General features: G+C 55.0%; 3 protein-coding genes across 7 annotated transcripts in view; 2 read left to right on the top strand and 1 right to left on the bottom strand.

Annotated features, from left to right (window-relative positions):
- Positions 1-11233, top strand: part of il34 (interleukin 34) — a 14822-nt gene extending 3589 nt beyond the window's left edge. For 2 of the 4 annotated variants that reach the window (XM_029832028.1, XM_029832027.1), the window contains exons 3-8: positions 970-1067; positions 1308-1385; positions 1454-1522; positions 2023-2130; positions 2478-2661; positions 10274-11233. In XM_029832028.1, coding sequence (XP_029687888.1) covers positions 970-1067; positions 1308-1385; positions 1454-1522; positions 2023-2130; positions 2478-2661; positions 10274-10371 — 635 coding nt within the window. In that variant the 3' untranslated portion in view covers positions 10372-11233. Of the gene's footprint in view, positions 1-676; positions 1068-1307; positions 1386-1453; positions 1523-2022; positions 2131-2477; positions 2662-10273 lie in introns of those variants that run through there. The other 2 variants (NM_001305607.1, XM_029832026.1) reach the window with 2 other exon arrangements.
- Positions 11234-11576: 343 nt separating this feature from the next.
- Positions 11577-17102, top strand: lonp2 (lon peptidase 2, peroxisomal). Its single transcript, XM_011620251.2, is given in 18 exon segments — positions 11577-12175; positions 12755-12890; positions 12984-13082; positions 13160-13291; positions 13357-13479; positions 13547-13683; positions 13767-13861; positions 14066-14184; positions 14292-14431; positions 14544-14685; positions 14755-14862; positions 14864-14906; positions 15111-15237; positions 15500-15633; positions 15814-15899; positions 15972-16179; positions 16244-16434; positions 16498-17102. Coding segments are annotated over 18 exon segments (2481 nt in total). The 5' UTR covers positions 11577-11945; the 3' UTR covers positions 16729-17102.
- A 470-nt stretch (positions 17103-17572) lies between these two features.
- Positions 17573-22374, bottom strand: siah1 (siah E3 ubiquitin protein ligase 1). Of its 2 annotated transcripts, XM_029832071.1 has the most exons (6): positions 22117-22198; positions 20121-20177; positions 19740-19870; positions 19130-19311; positions 18756-19052; positions 17573-18664 (listed from the first exon to the last, which is right to left on the bottom strand). In XM_029832071.1, the coding sequence occupies exons 3-6, from the start codon at positions 19753-19755 to the stop codon at positions 18293-18295; spliced, it is 867 nt and encodes a 288-aa protein (XP_029687931.1). In that variant the 5' UTR covers positions 19756-19870; positions 20121-20177; positions 22117-22198; the 3' UTR covers positions 17573-18292. The 2 variants fall into 2 exon arrangements, with proteins under 2 accessions (XP_029687931.1, XP_003978895.2); XM_003978846.3 differs by lacking the exon at positions 19740-19870 and having other exon boundaries at positions 22117-22374.
- Positions 22375-23205: the final 831 nt, after the last annotated feature.

Below are 23205 nucleotides of genomic sequence, written 5' to 3'. Positions count from 1 at the left end.
GTGTGGATCACCTGTGTGGATCACAGAGCTGTCAGACGTTAGCAAGCTAACAGAGCCGCGACCGTTTGGACCGAGCCGCCCGGTTTTATGAGCTCGATTGTAGCAGGTGGTGCTGAAAGGTTCCAGTTTCAGCTGTTTTTCTCTCCACGTCAGATGTGTGGAGGATGCAGCGCTATGGGAACCGCTGAAATGTTTGAAGAACAGACCCAAAGCAGATGTTTATGGTGGAGCCAAGGAGGTCAAACCTTTGACAGACTTTGATGACTTTATTGATCCCAAAAGGCTCGGGGGGGGGGGGCAGTGGTGGGAGGAGAAGAAGGCCTCTTGGTGTGTTTACATCATGTTGGCTGGACATCATAATCGAGAATCACTAATGCTAACTGATGCTAATCAGTTTAATCAGCAGAAGTACTAGTGTATTAGCTTTGGTGTCTCGTTTTAGCATCACCCCCCCACCCCCCCAGGTCACTTATGAACGGCTGTAAAGTTTTTTCTGACTTGGTGAACTTTAGAATAAAGGCTAAAGGAGCTGTAACCTAATTAGATGTAATCTAATTTATTCTAATCTAATCTGAAAATGAATATTAAAAAAGCAGCTGCAACAAATCACTATTTCCTGATTAGGGCTGCATCATCTGGATTCTCTGTGTTCAAACGGGCCTAAATTTGTCCTGGAGCCTGGTTCTGCCTGTCAGAACATGTTAGCATCAGCTAAAGGTGGCGTAGCGAGGACGCCTCCTGGACCAGCGTCCCGCTTGAGACCGCTGGCAACTTCTCAGCCAAAACCACCCACTGGGATTCTCCCTGTTTCTGTTGACACGAGGAGCTAACCCAGTTGACCTTTGACCTCGGACACCAGTGGCCCCGTCCAGCAGCTTGGATGGTCGCCCTTCTCTGGAGCACCCTGAGATGTTTAGATGTTAGGCTCCTCTTCGTCCTCCCTGACGTCTGCTGCCTCTGCTCCCTCAGGCCTGTTTCTGCTCGGTCCCACGGCCCAGACCCCGTCCAGCATGTGCACGCCCCTGAAGACCATCAACGACAGCCTGAGCCACAGGCGGCGCTACATGGTGAGACAGTTAATGAAACGCGTTTAGCTGAAGCTAACACTGAAGCTAACACTGAAGCTAACACTGAAGCTAACTGCGTAAAATCCTCAACTTCCACCTTAAAACTGCTATCGTGCACCACAGTAAACCTGAACTTAGCTTAGCATACCTGGCGTGTCACCGTTGAGCTAACCCTTACACGAGGCTAGGAGCTAGCCCTGAGGCGACCTGATCTTTGCTGTCCTCCTGTCCCTGCTCCAGAAACACTACTTCCCCATCAACTACACCATCAGGGTCCACGCGTACGAGGTCTTCAGACTGTCCAACATCAGCAGAATGGTAACGACCCAGACCCGAGCAGCTGCTGCAGCTCCGGTCCAGCTCAAGACTCTTCCTTCTCTCCTCAGAGGCCACAGGTGGAGGTTCTGCTTCTGCAGCAGCTCTGGTTCCAGGTCTACCAGGGGGTGTTGAAGAAGGTGGGTCCACCTCTGACTTTATGGTCAAATTTAGGCAAAAATGACTTTGCTTTCCCTCGTTTATCCTGAAAATAGAACGTGAGATCTCGTCTTTATCCCTCTCGGGGTCCTGGGGAGGGTCCACATGGGTCTCCACCCAAGTCCCCCCCCCAGATGAGTCCCCAGCTCGTCTCAGGGCCCTGTATGAGCACTGGTGGGTTCGGTTCCTTGCTCAAGGGTACCTGGGCAGTGCTCTGAAGGTGTTCTGGCACCTCCCCCTACTTCCAGAACACCTTCCCTGTTCGGTCTGCCCTGGGGGGTCTCCCCGGGGGGGTCTGCCCTGGGGGCTCTGCCCTGGGGGGTCTGCCCCTGTTCGGTCTGCCCCGGGGGCTCTGCCCTGGGGGGTCTGCCCTGGGGGGTCTGCCCTGGGGGGTCTCCCCGGGGGGGTCTGCCCTGGGGGCTCTGCCCTGGGGGGTCTGCCCTGGGGGGTCTGCTCCTCAGGTTTCCTCTTGCATTTCCAGATCATCCGGGTTTTGTCGGAGAGACATCCGTCCCGTTCCTACACGGCCGAGCTGGAGCGGCGCTTCCAGGACGCCGAGGGGGTGTTTGTGCAGTCACATCCTGTGGAGGTGAGTCCCAGTTCCCAAGTCCGAGCAGCGCACGAGGGAGGTTCTGTTGGGCAGAACAAAGCGGCTCTTGAGAGAATTTCCCTCCATGGAGAGACACGGGATGCTTTATGGGAGCAGGATGTCACATGAACCTATTTATCGGAATTGGGAAGGAATGACCTTTCAATTAGAGGGAATGTGATTATGGTTTGGGATTAGGCCCGGATCCCGACAGGAAACCTCTCATCTGCTGAAGGCCCACGGGTCCACGCCGGTTCTTCTCAGGCAACAGTCGTCCCCTTCAACGACACGTGGAGCCTTTAGCATTGTTAGCATTGGTGCTAAGGCATCTGTCCACGTGCGTCCAGGTGTTCCAGCAGGAGCTTCCAGAAGCTATCCAGGAGACTTGGGATCACCTGACCGAAGATCCAGAGAGGGTGCCGGAGTCCAGGTGGCGCTACGCCTCCCCCAAAGCCCTGCTGGACAACCTGTGCTACACCATGCACTGCCTGTTCAGGGAGTGCTTCCCCAGCACGGAGCTGCAGCAGGACTGTGGGTACCGCACGCACACACACACGCACGCACGCACACACACACACACACACACACACACACACACGCACGCACACACGCACGCACGCACACACACACACACACACACACACACACACACACACACACGCACGCACGCGCACACAGACAGGCTCCTCAGGATCCTCAAGATCCTGAGGATCCTCAGGAGATCCTCAGGTTCCTCAGGAGATCCTCAGGATCCTCAGGTTCCTCAGGAGATCCTCAGGATCCTCAGGTTCCTCAGGAGATCCTCAGGCTCCTCAGGCTCCTCAGGATCCTCAGGCTCCTCAAGATCCTCAGGAGATCCTCAGGTTCCTCAGGAGATCCTCAGGATCCTCAGGTTCCTCAGGAGATCCTCAGGCTCCTCAGGATCCTCAGACTCATCAGGATCCTCAGGCTCCTCAGGTTCCTCAGGAGATCCTCAGGATCCTCATGCTCCTCAGGAGATCCTCAGGAGATCCTCAGGCTCCTCAGGATCCTCAGGCTCCTCAGGCTCCTCAGGATCGGATCCTCAGGCTCCTCAGGCTCCTCAGGATCGGATCCTCAGGCTCCTCAGGCTCCTCAGGCTCCTCAGGATCCTCAGGCTCCTCAGGCTCCTCAGGCTCCTCAGGCTCCTCAGGATCCTCAGGCTGCTCTGTTCCGGCCTCTCACCGTCCCCACGCTGGTGGTGAAAGACTCTCACCCTCTTCACTCTCTTACTGGGGCTTTTAGGGCAGTTGGTAATAAAATTAGCACCGTCTGCTGGCTGTAGCTCGGCAGTGGTGTGAGGATGAAGTTTTGATCACCCGCGCTGTTCGTTCACTAGACTCAGAGTAACCACGCAAACAACTGGAGTCCTTTGCAAAGGGGGAGCCGAGCAGCAGTTCAAGCTTCCTCTGTCAACTCCGTTCGTCTGCTGCTCGCTCACCTCTTTTATTGGTGCAAACAGAATGGGTGTCTCAACAGGATATCATAATTCATTGTCTTCTGACATCTTTACAAACTTCTCTAATCCTGACCAACAGGATACGTCTGAGTGCTGAGCTTGATAGTAAGCAGCTTCAGCACTTTTACAACACTCTCATGTTCTTCCTTTCCTATCAACATTCCTCAAACAATCAAAGTCTACATACAATAGCATTTAAAGATAATACTAATAACAACAATAACAATAATCCTTCTCACATTTCCCTCCTGTTTATCGTTAAATGCGTCTAGATTTTCATCATCAGTATTACATCTTTACATTTCCATGAAATTTCAATGCATTACGTCATTTTCCTAGAAACACATTTCTTACACTCAGAATTCAACATGTGTACAGCTTAAGACATCTTGAACATTTCTTTTACATCTTGCATCACATTGATCCATTCTTCTTCTGATTCCTCTTCATCGTCGTCCAGTAGAGATCGTTCTTCCACCACAATCGGGAAGAACAACTTCATTTCCTTTTAGAGCCTCTTCACAGGTTCCGACGGGGTTCAGCCGTTGCTGGACCTATACAGGCCGTCAGCCGTTTACGGAGAGTCCGCCACTGCTCCCTCGCCTTCACCTGGAAGAATTTTCTGTTTCTTACAATGTGAAAGGTGTATCCACGACAGTTTCCCATCCACTCGAACTGCAGTCTTTGTGGTCAGCTGTACTTGATAAGGACCTTCCCATCTAGGCGTGTTCCACCTCTTCCGCACAAACTTCTTCACCCACACGTAGTCGCCCGGTTGAATGGGTTCCTGGGGGGTGGAATCTGTGGAAGACACAGGACTAGGCAGAACATTTACAGTATTCACACATCGGTTGAGTAACACTTTTTTCAGATAATCTGCTATTGTTTCCTCAACATGTTCTAACTCATTTGTTGTTGCAAAGTATGGTAGGCAATAAGGCCGCCCATATAATGCTTCAAAGGGTGTGATGCCTGTTTTCTTGTGTGGTGTGGTGCATCCATAATTTCACCAGGTCGAGACAAAACATCCAGTTCTTTCCTGTCTCGTCCATACACTTCTTCAGTCTGTTCTTAATAGTACCGTTGACTCTTTCAACCAACCCTGCACTCTGAGGGTGGTATGCACAGTGATTCTTCAAATCAATGTCCAAAGTTACTCCTACAGTTTTCACTATCTCATTTACAAAATGGCTTCCATTGTCGCTCCAGATGACCTTCGGGATGCCAAACCTGGGAATGATTTCTCTACATAAAACTTTTGCCACTGTCAGTGCATCTGCTTTTGCTGTGGGGAAAATTTCCACCCACCTAGTAAATCCATCTAGCACTACTAGACAATATTGTTTACCTTCACATGGTGTTAGCTGAATAAAATCTAGAAAAACTGTGTGAAATGGATGATTTGGCAATGGTGTGGTGCCTGCAGGGGCCTTAAGGGCTCCCTGTGGGCTGTGTTTTACACAAATAACACATTGTGAACAAAAATTTGTATGAAGTCCTATAGTGTAATAATGTTCATTAACCATCTGTACCATCCCTCCTGTTGAGACATGGCATGGCCCATGGCTCACTAATGCTGCCCATTTATGCATATTTCGGGGAAGGATTGGTTTGTTTCCTATGGTTAATAGTCCTTTGTCATCCAGTTTGGCTCCTCGCTTCTTCCACGTGGCCTTTTCTTTTTCTGGAGCACTTTGTTGCATTTCTTTTAGAATATCATTATCTGCAGGTTCTAGGCTAAATGATTCCTCATTATCAAGAAGTGTGTTGTTATTTGCTGCAGCCTTTGCGGCTCTGTCAGCAAAGGCATTGCCTTGTGAGACTGCGTCTGTGTTGTTAGTGTGTGCAGTGCATTTACATACAGCTATTTTGCGTGGCTGCTGTACTGCAGCTAATAACTTTTTTAACAGTTCTGCATGCATGACCGGTTTGCCCGTCGAAGTTTTCATCCCTCTTAAATTCCATTGTTGAGCAAACACAAACAGCGTGGAAAATGCATATTGACTATCTGTGTAAATGGTAACATCTTGTCCTTTGCTTAATTCACAAGCACGTGTGAGTGCGACAAGTTCTGCAGCTTGAGCAGAATAGGAGGAGGGAAGTGATTTCGCCTCCACCACCTCAGTTGCTGTGACTACTGCATAGGCAGTTCTAGTGCGTCCACAGTCATCCTTTCTCGATGATCCATCTACAAAGAGTCTCCGTCCTGTAGTCAACGCGACATCACTAAGATCTGGTCGCGGCAGGACCTTGGTGGAGACCTCATCCAGGCAGTTGTGCTGGTGTCCCTCTTCTGCGGTGGGTAGCAGCGTTGCTGGGTTTAAGGTTGTGCAGCGACGAATCGTCAGATTCGGCTGAGACAGCAACACTGCCATGCAGGAAAGATGACGTGCGGGCGACAGGAATGCGATCTTACTTTGTAGCAGCAGTATTGACACTGCATGTGGAACTAGCAAAGTTAGCTCATGATATAGCACCACTCCTGCGGAGGCTTTTACTGCCTCAGACGCTGCCACCACTGCTTTAACGCATGGTGGGAGTGCACAAGCTACGGGATCTAGCTTGTGGGAGTAGTAGGCCACTGGCTGCCTCTTATCTCCGTGCTTCTGCAATAAAACTGAAGTCATAAAGTCACCCTTGCAGTCCACGACCTGCTCAAAAGGCTTCTGATAGTCTGGCAGCTTTAACACTCCAGCACTTACAAGGGCCTGTTTTATGTACACAAATGCTTCTTCAGCTTCAGGGGTCCATGTTAACACATCAGTCATTGCTAAGGGATTATCATACATCAATGCTTGTAAAGGGGCAGTTATTTTCGCATAATCTAAGATCCACGATCTGCAAAAATTCACAAGTCCTAAGAATGACATCATCTGCTTCTTTGTTTTTGGTTTTGGAGCATCAAGCACTGCTGTTTTCCTCGACTCAAGAATAGCTCTTCCATTGTGTGTCAGAACATGGCCCAGATAAACCACTTCCTGCTTCACCAGTTGCAGTTTGCTTTTGCTTCATTTATGGCCTTGAGAGGCTAGCCAGTGTAGCAATGCTAGCGTGTCTGACCAACAATCTGCCTCTGTTTTTGACGCCATGAGGATGTCATCCACGTAGACGAGGATTTGACTTCCACACGGAGGTTTAAACTTAGCTAATGATGACATCATTACTTGAGAAAAGATTGTGGGACTCTCACAGTAGCCCTGAGGTAACCTTGTCCAGGTATACCTCCGTCCTTGAAACGTAAATGCAAACCAAAACTGGCTGTCTGGATGTACTGGTACAGAGAAAAATGCATTGGATACATCTATCACCGTGTACCACTGATGTTCAGGGTTTAAGTCATTCAGCAGAGTGTATGGATCTGCGACTAAAGGAGACCTAGGGACCACTGCAGCGTTTACAGCTTGCAGGTCCTGCACCATCCGCCAGCCGGTAGATGGTGGTGACTTCCTTACTGGAAATAGGGGTGTATTTACAGGGGACTCAGGACACTCTCTGATGACTCCTGCTTTAAGCAGTGAGTTAAATATCGGAACAATACCCTCCTGTGCATCAGTCTTAAGGGGATATTGTCTCTGAAATGGTCTATAATCTGATTTAGGGATTATTTTTACAGGTTCTGATCCTTTTATAAGACCTACATCTGCAGGTCCTTCCGACCATAATTCAGGGGGAAGCTCTTTCAGCTTCTCCTCTTCCTCCTGCGTGAGGAAGATGTTTTCTTCTCATGAACTCTGGTCTGTGAGGTGCGTTGCTGGATGTGTCAGCAACCATGTTTTAAGGGGAATACGCCACACCTGGAACTGATCATTAAAATCAACCTCACCCTTAGGCCTATAGGGCAGGCTGCTCCAGTGTTTTACGTCACTTCCCAAGTCTTGCCATCTTTTCTTAAGCGGTTTAGCAATAGAAACATGTGGTACAGAACCTGACACTTTGAATAGTGCTGCTGCTTCGGCGGAAAGGCTTCCTGCCGTGCAGACAGCTGTCTGACCACACACATATAGATGCATAATTACAATCATTTGTGGATCTTTAAGTTTAGCAAACTTCTCTGCATAGCTTGATGTGCCGTGTGAGTCTGATTTACAGAATCCACCTATGCGCTCCACGTGCATGGTTACATGCAAGTCAGCTTGATTGTGGAGCTGGGCTTCAGGCTGTAAGTATGACAGAGCTTTACCATATAACATAGTGATTGGGTCAGAGAATGGAGGGGGCTGCTTTTCAGGAATGTTGAGTGACCAAAATTTACTGCACGTCCCTCCTTCCCTTACCCACAGATTAACCATTCTATCTACAGACCACATTCCTTCGGCTGTAGTGCGAATCATCAACTGAAGCTGAGAGATAAGATCTCTTCCTAACAGATTTACGGGACATGTGGTGGAGATCACGAAAGGAGCTTTAAGTGTGATTCCACTCACAGGGTCACAAACATCTACAGGGACTGACATTCTTTCTTTAGTTACGAGACCATTTGCTGATCTCACAAAAATCTGTGTAGAAGTTGGCTTTAGAGCTATTGGATCTCTAATTACTGATTTACCTGCGCCCGTATCTACTAAAAATGTTAAAGAATTGCCTAACACGGTCAGTTGTATTTCTGGTTTGCCTTCAGCAAACAGGAAGATGGTTTCTAAATCTAAAACATCTTCTAGGTCTTCTTTTTCAAATTGATCAAATTTTGTGCCCTGATTTGTTTTAATTTTTGTGACATCTTTCTCCAGTTCTAGTCATAGCTGAGGTGGATTAGAACCTTGCTGCTGTCCTCTATTGTATCTCTGGTCACGTTGTTTCTTTCTGCAATCACGTTCCCAGTGTCCATAATTTTTACAATAATGACACTGATCATTTTCACGGGAATTGCCTCCTCCTCCCCTTCCGCCTCGGCCTCGCCCACGTCCTCGGCCTCGGCTTGGGAAAGGATTGGCATTGAAAAACATGCCTGTTGATTGGTTCTTACTTTTTTGGCATTGTCTTTCAGCATGCATAGCATGTTGTTCATAGCGGCCTAGGTTACAAATTCCGAAATCAACTAACTGTCTCTCTACCCAGGTTTTTATCTCTGATTTTGATCCCCCATGTATAGCTTGCTTTAACTGCTGTTGGTAGGGACCTTCTGGATCTTCCGCATACGGAATTCCACTATTTTTTCCGGAACACATCTTTCATTCTCATGCTATAGTCTTCAAAACTTTCGTCAGTCTTTTGTCTTGTGGCCGTAATGGCGCTGTAGTCAGCTCGTCTGGTAAAAGTAGTTCGCATGCGCTCGTACAGTCTGTCAAGTCTGTCATTTAGTTCTTGGCTGTCAGGCTGCCATGGTTGTTGAGTGGCTGGATCCACTGGGACCCAATCTCCTCTAACAGTGCCCCATTTCTTGCCATTAACGCACATGAGGACTTGCTGTGTTTCTCTTTTTCTTGATTTTGTTTTTCTCTTCTATATTTTGATTCAGTGAGCCAGAGGTGACATTGTGTCAACCCCACATTTACTTTTGGATGTTTCTTTCCATATTCTATTAAATCTTCTTTTAATTTTATAATATTGCCTGGCCTGTCTAAGTTACCATCCCAATCGAACTTAGTCATCCACAGCTGAACATATGAGCATGAACCTGGATATTTGTCTTCCATGTGTTTACATGATGCTGGGATTTCGAATTCAGCACCTTTTATGGAATGTTGGTTGCCCATGTTTGCACTTTATTTATCAGTTTTTATGTATTTGAATGGAGACGCCTGATCTCCCGACTGAACAATCCTCAATCCCTACAGGATATCTAGTTCAGTCCCTCCGCCGTGGCCTTATAACCCCTCTTTTTTAATCAGGAGAGTATACACCAAGCTTCTACCTCCGAGGAGGCGGGTGTATCTTGCCTCTGCTTCTCTCCCGATGACCAGGCAGGCAATACCGCGGTATATTCCGTGTAGCGCTTTTTGTGTTTTATACTCACTCCGTTGCTTCTATGGTTTCTCTCTGAGTTGTTCTGGTGCCTTCTTCCCGTCACTGGAGATGGTCGCCCTGGGAGGGACGAAGACCGGCCTTCCGTCAACTCGTGATGAAAGGTCTTTCACTTCGGACGTCTTTTTGACTCCGGCTGCGCAGACTTCGGCGTTCGGTCGTCCCACGGCGCTCCTCTCCAGGTCTTGGGATCCGGCTCGAAGGACCAAATTTTGTGAGGATGAAGTTTTGATCACCCGCGCTGTTCGTTCACTAGACTCAGAGTAACCACGCAAACAACTGGAGTCCTTTGCAAAGGGGGAGCCGAGCAGCAGTTCAAGCTTCCTCTGTCAACTCCGTTCGTCTGCTGCTCGCTCACCTCTTTTATTGGTGCAAACAGAATGGGTGTCTCAACAGGATATCATAATTCATTGTCTTCTGACATCTTTACAAACTTCTCTAATCCTGACCAACAGGATACGTCTGAGTGCTGAGCTTGATAGTAAGCAGCTTCAGCACTTTTACAACACTCTCATGTTCTTCCTTTCCTATCAACATTCCTCAAACAATCAAAGTCTACATACAATAGCATTTAAAGATAATACTAATAACAACAATAACAATAATCCTTCTCACAGTGGCCCCAGTGTCCGCCGTGGCCCCCGGTCATGGGGAGTGTGGACACCTGTGTCCAGGTGTCTCTGACGGCTGTCTCCTGTCTCTCAGACTGTAGTTTCTCTCAGTGGAGGAAGGGCAGGAAGAAACCGGACCAGCAGGAGGGCGACGTCGTCCTGGACGACTGTGGCGAGGAATCGGACTCCTGACGGAGGCGAGCGACCGTCTGGAGGTAGCAACCAGCGTATCCATGGCAACGTCTGGGGCGGGAGCTCCAGTCTGATGTCAGACACACGTGCCGCCGCCATCACACTCAGCACCGATGAGACAGAACCAGGAGGGGAGGGAAGGTCAAGGGTCAAAGGTGACTGCTGTATCCACACACGGGAGCACTTAAGGACGTGGGCCTGCTGGACGCCGGTGCTCGCCGGCCCAGTAACACCAGTACCGCCACGCTGGGATGCTGCTGCTGTTCCATCTCGTTCATTAGCTCAACTCCGCTAAAGCTCATTTCTGCCCCACGTCGGACACCTTCAGAGGAGGAGAGCCCGAGGGTCACGTGACCAACGCGGCGCCCACCTTACGTGTGTGAAACCGATGGAGACCTGGTCATTAAGGGAGCATAAAGGAGGGAAGCTAGCGTCGCTTAGCTTAGCTTAGCTCAGCCTAGCTCGCTCTGCTGCTCACAATTCCACATTTTTCCAACTCTGTATCTCCAAAATGAGGCTTCCTAGCTTTAGCAGTTAGCACGTGTAATCTAGGAGAATACAAGCTTGTTCGTTTCAGCAGGAAAAAGGAATCATGTTTATCTTTCCCTGCTGTGCTTGGACGTCCGCCAGTCCCACCTGAAGGATTTAAAACGCTTCAATCTTCCGGCCTGTGAAGCGGAACGTTTTCAGCTGGTTTCAATCCCCTCGTATGTAAGAGACGCTAACCCCTCATTAATTATTAGTGCTATTTGAATTACAGGAAGTGTATTATCACATGTAAACGTATGGTTGTGTTTTTATAACCACGAGTATTATCGGTGTATTCAAGTGTTGTTGTGACCTTTACATTTTTATGTGCCGAATACTGAGTTTATTTATTTATTAAGATGCTGTGGGACAACACTTTTAAGAAGGAAATACGAATTAAAATGGTTATTTTTGCCAAAGTCTGTGTCCTCGTTGTTATTCAACACGTCCACGTCGTGTCCAGAGCAGTTGGACTTCGGTCGGACGGGAATCTTGTTTTTTGGTTCCAACCTGAGCTTCGACTCTCAGCTGGACTTTGTTCACCTGAATTAGCATGAAGCTACGTTTGTATGTTTGAACCACATCTGTGGCTCATTTTAGGGACAGAAGGTCTTTGAACTGTATCAAAGACAAAGGTCTTAACACGAAACAAACGTACACATAATTATCAGATATATCCACAGGGTTGTCCTTAGCTGAGGACTTTATTAAACTCCAAACACTAAAACATCACAACAAACAACCAATTAGCAAACGCAATCAGCAAGTTTGTCCCTCTGTAGCTTCCGTAGTTTAAACAGGAAGTTGACAAAGTACAGCAACAGGAGCTGGTTTTATAGCGCAAGAGTCTCGTTTCGGGACATCGACAGTTACAGAAACCACGAAACGCATCTAATCGGGTCTTTGTTGAGGTCTGGATGTTGTTTTATTCGTTCGTTTGACCGGGGCCGCAAACCGGGGACCTTATTTTGAAAGGGCCTGCCCGGAAGTGCTGAGTTCCCAGAAAGTTCTGGTCCGATCGCGACCTGCTTCCCGAAGCTGCCGACATGACGTCCGATCCTGGAATTCGAATCCCGGGCCGCCTGCCGCTGCTGCTGACCCACGAAGGGGTCCTCCTCCCGGGCTCCACCGGCCGCTTCAGCGTGGACTCCCCGCGGAACATGAACCTGGTCCGGCAGCGGCTGCTGAGGGGAACCTCGCTGAAGAGCACCATCATCGGGGTGATCCCGAGCCGGGACCCGGAGCAGCACACGGACGAGCTCCCCGCGCTACACAAGTAACCGTCTCTAACAATCGGGCTGGACTTTAACTAGTCTGGTTACTGGTTACTGAGTTACTGGTTACTGAGTTACAACTGGGGGGTCTGTGCCCGCAGCCCAGGACTTTAGCTGCTTACTGGGGGTCAAAGGTCACACAGAGCTCAGCTGATGGTCGCCGTGTCCTGTCCCGTCACGTGACCTTTTTAATGGGCAGAGTGTGTTTGTGTCATGCTAATGTCAATTGTTGCTAGTTGCTAGCCAGGATCACACAAGGCTCATCCTGGTCCTGGCAACAGTTCTGAATCATCTCTGGTCACGGCGCTGAGGTTAGGCCCCGCCCACTGACCCAGATGGGCCTCCAGCGTCCTCAGCCTGTCCTGTGTCTCCAGCGTCCTCAGCCTGTCCTGTGTCTCCAGCGTCCTCAGCCTGTCCTGTGTCTCCTGCGTCCTCAGTCTGTCCTGTGTCTCCTGCATCCTCAGCCTGTCCTGTGTCTCCTGCGTCCTCAGCCTGTCCTGTCTCTCCTCAGCCTGTCCTGTGTCTCCTGCGTCCTCAGCCTGTCCTGTCTCTCCTCAGCCTGTCCTGTGTCTCCTGTCCAGGACCGGTACGGCGGGCCTGGCGGTGCAGGTGGTGGGCAGTAACTGGCCAAAGCCCCACTACACCCTCCTGATCACCGGCTTGTGCCGCTTTAAGGTGTCGGGTCTGTTGCAGGGGCGTCCGTTTGTCCTGGCAGAGGTAGGTCAGCACAGCCCCGCCCCCAGCACAGCCACGCCCCCAGCACAGCCCCGCCCCCCCATCCCATAACCACTGTCCAACCTGTGCTCACAGGTGGAGCAGCTGGATAAACTGGACCAGTACACAGCTGGGACGGCACCAAGTGGAGAGTTGGTGGACCTGTCCGACAAGTTCTACCAGGCCGCTGCACAGGTGTGTGTGTGTGTGTGTGTGTGTGTGAGATCTGCAATGATGATCCATGAGAGCTGAAGGTTCCTTCCTGTCTGCAGCTGGTGGACATGTTGGACATGTCCGTCCCCGTGGTGTCCAAGCTGAAGCGTCTCCTGGACAGTCTTCCTCGGGAGACTCTTCCTGACGTGGTGGCTTCCATGATCCGCGCCTCCAACAAGGAGAAGCTCCAGGTGAGAAGAACCAGAACCCCCCACAAACGGGCCGAGGGACCTGAGCTGGCTCCGCCTCTCTGCAGGTCCTGGACGCGGTCGACCTGGAGGAGCGGTTCAGAACAGTCCTGCCGATGCTGACCCGGCAGATAGAGGCCCTGAACCTGCTGCAGAAGTCCCGGAAGCTCGGCCCCGCCTCTGCCGCCAAGGTCGGCGCCGCTCTGCTCGGCTCTGGAGCCCCCAGGAACCTGCTCACGCTGCTTCCTGTCCCCTCAGGGGCCGGGTCAGCGGTTCCGCCATGATGGGAACGATGAAGATGAGGATGGTGATGACACCGCAGTCCTGGAGAGGAAGGTCCACGCTGCCGACATGCCCGAGGCGGCGCTGAAAGTCTGCCTCAAAGAGCTGAAGAGGTCGGGCTCTGACCTCTGACCTCTGACCCCGTGGGCAGGAGCCACATGGTTGTCCCACCTTTGTCTCACGTTCTCGTCTCCAGGTTGAAGAAGATGCCGCCGTCCATGCCCGAGAACGCCCTGACCAGGAACTACCTGGACCTGATGGTGGACCTGCCCTGGAACAGGAGCACCAAAGGTGAGAGAAGGTCCGGAGAGACGAGCAGACGGGGACGGGGTCGTGGAGGCCGGGTCCAACTGGACCACTGGGTTCAGCCAGTCCGGTCCTGATTGGCTTCCTCTAGCAGTCCACGTGGTTCTGGATCATAATGAGTCCAGTTCACCTCAGAGGTTTGGTTCCTGTCTGCAAACGTGGTTTTTCTCTGGTGGACCTTCTCTCCAGACCAGTTGGACATCGGCGCTGCTCGCCGGTTGCTGGACGAGGACCACTTCGCCCTGGACAAGCTGAAGAGGCGCGTGCTGGAGTACCTGGCGGTCCGGCAGCTGAAGACCTCCCTCAAGGTGCCTTCCTGCCCCCAGCAGAACCTCCTGACCCGGGAGAGCCCCCCCCACCAGAATGTTCTCCACCCCAACACAGGAGCACCTCCTGAGATCCCGTCTCTCCTCAGGGGCCCATCCTTTGCTTCGTGGGGCCCCCGGGGGTGGGCAAGACCAGCGTGGGGCGCTCCATCGCCAGGACCCTCGGGAGGGAGTTCCACCGCATCGCTTTGGGAGGCGTCTGTGATCAGTCCGACATCCGAGGACACAGGTAACGCTGGGGGGGGCGGGGAGAGCGAGGGTGGCTCCTCCCACACAGGCAGTGTGGGTGGAGTCAAACCTGAGTTCACCTGAGCAGCAACAGGAGCCCCTGTGTCCCCCAGACGCACCTACGTGGGGAGCCTCCCGGGACGCATCATCAACGGCCTGAAGACCGCCGGGGTCAATAATCCCGTCTTCCTCCTGGACGAGGTGGACAAGCTCGGGAAGAGCCTGCAGGGAGACCCTGCTGCCGCGCTGCTGGAGGTCAGACTGGACCGGCCCGGCCCGGCCCGGCCCGGGGACCTGCATCTCAGCCTTCTCCTGTCTCCCCAGGTCCTGGATCCAGAGCAGAACCACAGCTTCACCGACCACTACCTGAATGTGGCCTTTGACCTGTCCCAGGTGCTCTTCATAGCCACGGCCAACACGGTGGCCACCATCCCCCCCCGCCCTGCTGGACCGGATGGAGGTGCTGCAGGTGCCAGGTGAGTGGGTCAGAACATCCCAGCTGGTCCGGCTGAGGATCCTGAAGGTGTCTCAGCCCAGTCGCTGCCTCCTCTGGGGGGTCGGGGGGGGGGGCCGCACCGGGACCAAAACCTTTGGCCCGTGTTGAGCGTGTGTGTGTGACGGTCTGTGGGTCACCTGTGTGTGTGTGTGTGTGTGTGTGCGTGTGTGTGTGTGTGTCCCAGGATACACGCAGGAGGAGCGGGTGCAGATCGCCCACCGCCACCTGATCCCCAACCAGCTCCAGCAGCACGGGCTAACGCCGCAGCAGCTGCTCATCCCGCAGGACTCCACGCAGCAAATCATCAGCAGGTGTGTGACACACCTGTGCACGCTCACACACGCTCACGCACGCAGGTGTGTGACACACCTGTGCACGCTCACGCACGCTCACGCACGCTCACGCACACACGGAGAGGATGAGCACGAGATCAGAGTTGGAGGCCTGAACTGATGTCAGTGAATCACTTTTATTGAGAAGCCGCTAGCTAGCTAGCTCTGTTAGCATCGACTAATGCGCCCGGGGCAGTGACACCATCATCTGTGCTCAGCTGGTGCTGCTCGGGTTCTGCAGGTACACCCGGGAGGCGGGCGTGCGCTCCCTGGAGAGGAAGATCGCCGCCATCTGCCGAGCTGTGGCTGTGAAGGTCGCCGAAGGTCACGGAGCTCCGAAAGAACTGAGCTCCGAGTGTCTGGAGCAGCAGGGAGGTAGGAGTGTGTGACGTTAGCCTCAGCTAACAGACGTTAGCATCCCTGCTGTCCAGGTTAGCATCCAGACGTTAGCCTCCCAGCTGCGGTGTTAGCATCCAGACGTTAGCCTCCCAGCTGCGGTGTTAGCATGTTGCGCTGCGGCCTCTGTGTGACTGTCGCCTCCTCCTGGCCTTTCAGAGAAGGCGGCGCCTCCGGAGATGCCCATCGTGGTCGACCACATGGCCCTGAGCGACATCCTGGGACCGCCCATGTTCGACATGGAGGTGAGCACCAGCCGCCGCCGTTCCGCCCCGGCCGGTCTTCCTGGTGCTCGCCCTCCTGTGTTTGTGCCGCAGGTGTCGGAGCGGCTCACCCTGCCCGGCGTGGCGGTGGGTCTGGCGTGGACGCCCCTGGGTGGCGAGCTCATGTTCGTGGAAGCCAGTCGAATGGAGGGGGACGGTCAGCTGACCCTGACCGGCCAGCTGGGCGACGTCATGAAGGAGTCGGCTCACCTCGCCATCAGCTGGCTCCGGACCAACGCCAAGCGCTACCAGCTGACCAACCGTGAGTGCTTAGCCCCGCCCCCATCGCTCGGAGACGCCGCTGACGCTGCCGCTTCCCTCAACAGTGACGGGGAGTCCGGATCCGCTGGAAGGGACCGACATCCACCTCCACTTCCCTGCAGGGGCGGTGACGAAGGACGGCCCGTCCGCGGGCGTTACCATAGTAACCTGCCTGGCCTCGCTGTTCAGCGGTCGCCTGGTCAGGTCGGACGTCGCCATGACCGGCGAGATCACGCTCAGGGGGCTGGTGCTGCCGGTGAGTCCCCGCTGAGGTGCACCTGTGTCCACACCTGTAATGCTATTGGTTGTTTCTGCTCAGGTGGGAGGGATCAAAGACAAGGTGCTGGCCGCTCACCGGGGGGGGGTCAAGTGCGTCGTCCTCCCCAAGCGCAACCAGAAGGACCTGGAAGAGCTTCCGGCTAACGTCCGGGCCGACCTGGACTTCATCCTGGCCCAGAACCTGGATGAGGTGCTGGACACGGCCTTCGAGGGCGGGTTTCCAGCACGAGGCAGCAGCCGCCCACACCCTCAGCTAACGAGCAAACTGTAGCGCAGCAGCTAGGCGTGCAACCCATGCTAATGCTAACGTAGGCGGAGCTCTTCTCTTCAGTCTCTAATCACACGTGATCCAACTAAACGAATGTTCTCACCTCAGCTAATGTGACAGAAGTCAGATGCTAGTGCAGCTGAAGCTAGCGTGAAGCTAGCATGGAAGCTAGCATGGAGTCGGGTCGCACCTGAGCGACTTTGGTCCTGCTGCTACAGAACACTGTGGCCCACTCGCTTTATTACGTCTCTTCTGGGTCGGAACCGGTTTAAACTGACTCACGGATGAGCCAGTGTTGTTCCGCCACCTAGTGGTGAAAGTGGGGACTGCAGACATGTAATCTGGGATTGAAATAAAGATCAAGAGTCGCCGCATGTCACCTGTCGCCTCATGTCACCTGTACCGCAGCTGTCGCGCTGCTAGCATTAGCATCTGATGTCCCCTCCAGGTCCGGAGCTTCTCGAGCTGGACCTGGTTGAGGTGGAGATGCTGGTTTGTTAGTGCAGGACAGGTCTCACGGGACTCAGCAGGAGGTGGTCGTCCAGGTGAGGGACCTGCGTCCAGGTCGGGGACCTGCGTCCAGGTGAGGGACCTGCGTCCAGGTGAGGGACCTGCGTCCAGGTCAGGGACCTGCGTCCAGGTCAGGGACCACCTCTGCTGGACCTGCTGAGCCACATTCAGGGACTCAGGAGCTGGAGGTTCCATCCTGACTGGTACCGATGGGGGTGGAGTCTGGTCTCTGCGTGGTTGCCCCTGACGACGATCGCGTTCCAGCAGGGGGGACAGAACCAGCTGCAGCCCAACCAGGACGTTCGTCCTCCACCCAGAGCAAAGAAGGAGGCAGCAGTTATGAAAAAGATAGATTTATTTAATGACAAATTAAAACGGGGGGAAGGGGGGCGGAACCAGAGCAGCGAGGTTAAGGAGGCGACGACCCGGAGGAGGCTGGCGGGGCGGGAAGAACCGAACCGACCACGTTGGCTGTACAGACCCACGTTCAACAGCTGTCCTTTAATCTGTTTTAAGTCGTTACAAAAACGGATCCACATGTATCAACAAGATCAACGTTAACGGAACAAAGCGGCCTCGGCGGCGTGGGCGGGGCCGAGCGGTGGCCGAGGCCGGTGTGGGCGGGGCCGAGCGGCGCCGCGCGCACGTGTACAAAAACACCAGTGAAAGAAGGAAAACGGTAACAGACTGGAGGAAAGATCCCACACCAGCAGGTTTCCTTCGGCTCCTCCACGAGCAGCCCAGCCACGCCCCCGAGGTGGACCGGGGGACCACCAGGGGGGTCCACCGGGGGGGGGACCACCAGGGGGGACCACCGGGGCCGTGGCGGTCCAGGAGCCCGGCGGGCGGCTCAGCACAAACCCGAGTTCTGATGGAATTAGTGTTGGATCGTCGTCGGTGTGAAACGCAGAGACGAGTGAAGCCCTCGCGTCCCCGTCCCCCCGTCCCCCCGTCCATGCGTCCGTCCCACCCCAGACGTCCACAGCTGCCCGATTGGACAGTCCACGCCTTGAGGGGAGGGGCCGGCGGTGCTGCGGGCGAGGTCACGTGACAGGTCCTAGCACATGGAGATGGTGACGTTGATGCCCAGGTTGCCGTTCTCGGCGAAGAGCTGCGCGATGGAGGTGTCGAACACCAGGCAGTCGCTGTTCATGATGGCGGTGGCGATGCCTTCGTGGATGGAGCGCGGCGTGGCCTCCCAGGTCAGGCGGCGCCGGTGGCCGTTCAGCTCCAGCCGGTACGCAAAGTTCTCCGCCTGCTTGCGGGTCCCGATGAGCTGCACGATGGCGAAGAACTGCTGGTGGCCGTCGTACTTCTCCTGCTTCTCCAGCACCAACATGAAGTGGAAGCCGAAGCACGACTGCATCATGACCCAGTCCACGGCGCCGGGCAGGTTGATGTCCGTGGCCAGGAACACGATGTCCTCCCCCTGTGGACACACACACACACACACACACACACACACACACACGTGAGCGAGGCCCCGCGGCTCAGGGCACGTGCACGTGCGCGGCGCCGACCTGCAGCGTGGTGATGGACTTGTGCTGGTGCATCAGGTGGGGCATGACGGCGTCCAGGGAGCCCTGCCACTTGCAGGACGCCCCGGGACAGGGGCAGGAGTAGGGCCGGAACTCGCACAGCTCCTCGTGCTCCGTCTTCTCGGTGTGGGGCAGCGTGACCTCGCAGCCCGAGGACGCGTACTTGCAGGGGAACAGGACCGAGTTGGCCACCTTCTCCATGGCCAGGTTCCTGATGGAGCCCAGGGGGCCCCTGCAGGTGGGGCAGCAGGTCAGCTTGGGTCGGCAGTTGGAGCAAACCTGGAAGGCACGGCCCAGACCGGAACGGTGAGACCGGGTCTCTGGACCAGGGAGAGCCTGGTTGCGGTGCTACGTACCAGGTGTCCAGACTGGCACTGCAGGATGGGGGGCAGGACATAGTCGAAGCACACGGGACACTCGAACAGGCTGGCGAGGTCGCTGTTGGAGGCCGTGGTGCCCGACAGGGTGGGGACGCGCTGGGAGGGGGGGCACTTGGAGGTTCCTGTGGGCAGCGCGGTGGCGGTCTGGCGACTCATTTCTGGGGGGGGAGACACGAAGGCACCAATCAGAGAGGAGCAACTAAGGCTAGCTGCTAGCAGGCGCAGGCTAGCATGATGCTAATGACCCCACCGGCTAAATGAAATATAAACAGGCACAAAATACAGTAACAACCCCCAATGATGGGGGGGGGGGTGAGGATGGTGGAGAAGGGGGGGGGTGAGGAGAGTGGGGGGGGGTGAGGAGAGTGGGGAAGGGGGGGGTGAGGACAGTGGGGGGGGGGGGGTGAGGACGGAGGACAGTGGGGGGGGGGGGGTCTTGGTGGGGGACAATCCTCTTCCTGTCCAGGGGCTCCTACGATGCTCCCGGCCCCCCCGGACCACCTCCGGGTCCTCAGCTTCTCCCGGGTCCCTCCGGTCCAGGACTTAAGGAGACGTGCTATTAGGTTGCCACGGCGGAGCCACGTACCCACATCTGTTGCCATAGCAACGATGCCTCTGGAGCTATTCTTGGATGTTCTTGGCTGGCCAGGCGGCTAGCTGTGGCAGCGGGACTGAATTAGCTGAGGACTCATGTCCAGGACAAGGACAGGGTCCCAGCTACAGGGGGACAGAAATAACTGGTGAGACGAGGACCAGAACCGAGGAGCGCCAGGGTCCACGAGCCGGAGCCGGAGCCAGAACCAGTTGCCAAGCCTGTCCCCATAACTCAGGTGCAACACGTGGAGCTGGAGAACCCCCGTCGTTCACCTGTGTGTCACCCTGTTGCCGCGGCAACAGCAGGACAACTCGTCCACAGGAGAGGACATTTACACGCTCGTCCCCGGGTCCCTGTGTTTGAGACACTCACCTTCGTCCATAAGATGTCCAAGTGAGGCTTTTGTCTTCTCTTGAAATGTGGGGACGTCTGGAAGGAACAGAGGACATTAATCAGGCGGGAATTCTGGGAAATGCTGGTTGCTAACGGGAACGCTAACGACCCACTGCAGACCAGGGCTGCTAATGCTAGCTAGAACCGGGGGACAGGAACCGAGGCGATTACCAGAACCGTCAGTTCCAGCTCCCTGTTGCTGAGCCGCACACCTGACCCGGTGCCGGGACCACATGACCCCCCCCCCCACGCCTTTACATCAAAGAGCAGCGACAGACATGAAAGGAGACGTTTGAAATCAAAGCAAATGAAGAAACGAGCGACCAAAATCAATAATAGAAGCAACTGTGGAATCAGGAGCAACCATCAACTCCATCAACGGCCCGGAGAACCTGGCGGCCCAGAGAACCTGGCGGCCCGGAGAACCTGGCGGCCCGGAGAACCTGGCGGCCCGGAGAACCTGGCGGCCCGGAGAACCGTCACTGTTGATGAAAGCCAGGAGGTGACAGCAGATCAGGACTGGACAAACCCTGAGAACATGGGTCCAGAATACAGGAATATTCTGGACCCTAGAACCGGGCCTGCCTCTGGGGCCACAGCAGGACCCGAAGAGCCGGTGGGACCAGGGAGGGACGCGGTTTCCTGTGGCTGCTCGTGAGAAGCGTTCCAGGGTGGAGCTGCAGGAACGCCGTCTTGGGTTTCACTTGGACCTCAGACACTAGGGCATGAAGTCACACCCCCCCCCCCCCCCCCCAACAGGGTCACATGGTCCCTGCTGGTCTGAGCTGGACCCACAGGAGCTCGCCAGGCCGCCTCTGGTGGGTCGGAACAGATTAGCTGCTGTCCAACGGCAGCTGAGCGAGCGCCCCCCCGTTCTCCCCCCCCCTCCAGCCCCCCCCCCCCCCTCACATGGCTCAAGGCCGCCACGGTACCGTTCAGCAAACACCTCTAAACCTGTGCAGCCCAGGCTAAGCTAAGCTAAGCTAACAGCTGGCATTACTAATAGCCTTCAAGTGAAAGAGTTAGCGCAGCCACACAACCGTCCAGCTAGCATGAACCACAGACCAGAGCGGTCCTGAACGGGGGCTCGGGTCGCCCCCAGGACCCTCAGGTTCTGGTTCAGGAACAAACGAGGAGGTGGAGAGGGCGGCTCCTGCTGTGATGGAGCTCTGGAGGCTGCTCCTTCCCCAGGGAAGAGGAGCAGGACCAGCTGCTGGGGGGGGGGACGTGGCCCGCTCCAGGTGGGGGGAGCGCAGGTGAGCCACCAGTCTGGAGCAGCTGAGGCTGGAGCTCCATCCGGAGGTGCAGCACGCGCTGCCAGGAGCACCTTGGCATCCCAGAATGAGCCATTAACATGGGCGTCATCTGGGGCCCCACCTGAGCCCACATGAGACCACCAGGTGAGCCACGGCCGCGGCTTTAGTCCACGTTCCATCAACCCCTTCGAAGCAGCAGCACAACAACAACAACAACACCCGCGGCTCGTCGCTCCCACCGGACACCAGCCGAACCGGGACCGGCGAAACGGGACGACAGCGTCGCAGAACACACCAGAGTCCGGACCTCCACCCGTCCGCGACCGCAGAACCGCAGCCGAACCTGTGAAGGAGACGCTGGAGCGGCGTTAGCAGGAGCAGCTGCGGGCAGCGAGGCCTGGTCCTGCCGTAAAGCAGCGCCGACTGACCCCAACTGGCCGAATCCCTGTTAGCTTAGCATCGGAACAAGACAGACAACCGACCCGTCGCTTTTGTTCTGGCCCCCCCCCCGCAGGCGAATCGGGTCTCCGGCCGAGACCACCGTGCATTGTGAACCGCCTGGACCCCCAACAAAGCGACGTGCACGGCGACGCCGCCTTTGACCAAGCGGATCCCGTTAGCATTAGCAGCGAGCTAAAGGAGGAATCCACCTTCTGCTCCAGCGAGCCTCTTGTTATTTTCCCCGCCGCAGCGGCCGCCCAAAGCCCGGCGGGACTCACCCGAGACGGCTTCTCCCTCCGGGCTGCTGCTGCGGGTCCGGCGGCCGATCAACGATCCCTCTCCGTCGTCTTCTGCTCGTCGGTTGGACACAAACATTCGTTCTGCTCCGGCGAGAAGAGACGCGACGCCAGGCGTTAAGTACCGGGGCGCGCGCACGAGCAAGTTGGTGGCGGGGGCGCGCCCGGCACGATACCGCTGCAAAGAAGCCGGAATGAACGCGTCATTGTTGTTGTTGTTGTTATTGTTGTTTATTGAGGGGGCGGCGGGCCACGGACCAGGGTGCGGAGGGTCCGGGTGGGTTTCAGAGGTTCCGGAGCCGGTAGGAAGCTTCAGCCTCCCGGGACCCAGAGGTGATGAACTCACCTTGCTGACACACAGGCGCGTGCAGAGGGCTGAGATATCGCGAGAATACGCAGCTGAGACTCAGGTGAGTGGTTAAACTAGGGGCAGGTGCCTGGGCCCCCGGCCCCCACCTCTGCCCCCATCTAACCAGTATAACCAGTAAGATTTGATGATTTTTCTTAGATTGGTGTAGGTGAACTGGTGCAGGTGAACTGGTTGTACTGGGACTGCTGGTGTAGGTGAACTGGTGCAGGTGAACTGGGACTGCTGGTGCAGGTGAACTGGTTGTACTGGGACTACTGGTGCAGGTGAACTGGGACTGCTGGTGTAGGTGAACTGGTTGTACTGGGACTGCTGGTGCAGGTGAACTGGGACTGCTGGTGCAGGTGAGCTGGTTGTACTGGGACTACTGGTGCAGGTGAACTGGGACTACTGGTGCAGGTGAACTGGGACTGCTGGTGTAGGTGAACTGGGACAGCTGGTGCAGGTGAACTGGGACTGCTGGTGCAGGTGAACTGGTTGTACTGGGACTGCTGGTGCAGGTGAACTGGGACTGCTGGTGTAGGTGAACTGGTTGTACTGGGACTGCTGGTGTAGGTGAACTGGTTGTACTGGGACTGCTGGTGCAGGTGAACTGGGACGGCTGGTGTAGGTGAACTGGGACTGCTGGTGCAGGTGAACTGGTTGTACTGGGACTACTGGTGCAGGTGAACTGGGACGGCTGGTGCAGGTGAACTGGGACTGCT

This window comes from Takifugu rubripes, unplaced genomic scaffold (assembly GCF_901000725.2).
Source record: "Takifugu rubripes unplaced genomic scaffold, fTakRub1.2, whole genome shotgun sequence".
Classification (NCBI taxonomy): domain Eukaryota; kingdom Metazoa; phylum Chordata; class Actinopteri; order Tetraodontiformes; family Tetraodontidae; genus Takifugu; species Takifugu rubripes.
This window is presented reverse-complemented; position numbering and strand designations above follow the sequence as displayed.

What these genes read in the sequence shown, in the direction of transcription:
- siah1 (XM_003978846.3), bottom strand. Translation starts at nt 22,213, where the DNA reads ATGTTTGTGTCCAACCGACGAGCAGAAGACGACGGAGAGGGATCGTTG. An exon ending in TGGACATCTTATGGACGAAG is followed by an intron (nt 19,312 to 20,120) that starts GTGAGTGTCTCA and finishes CTCCCCCCCCAG; the next exon opens with AAATGAGTCGCCAGACCGCC. An exon ending in AGTCCATCACCACGCTGCAG is followed by an intron (nt 18,665 to 18,755) that starts GTCGGCGCCGCG and finishes GTGTGTCCACAG; the next exon opens with GGGGAGGACATCGTGTTCCT.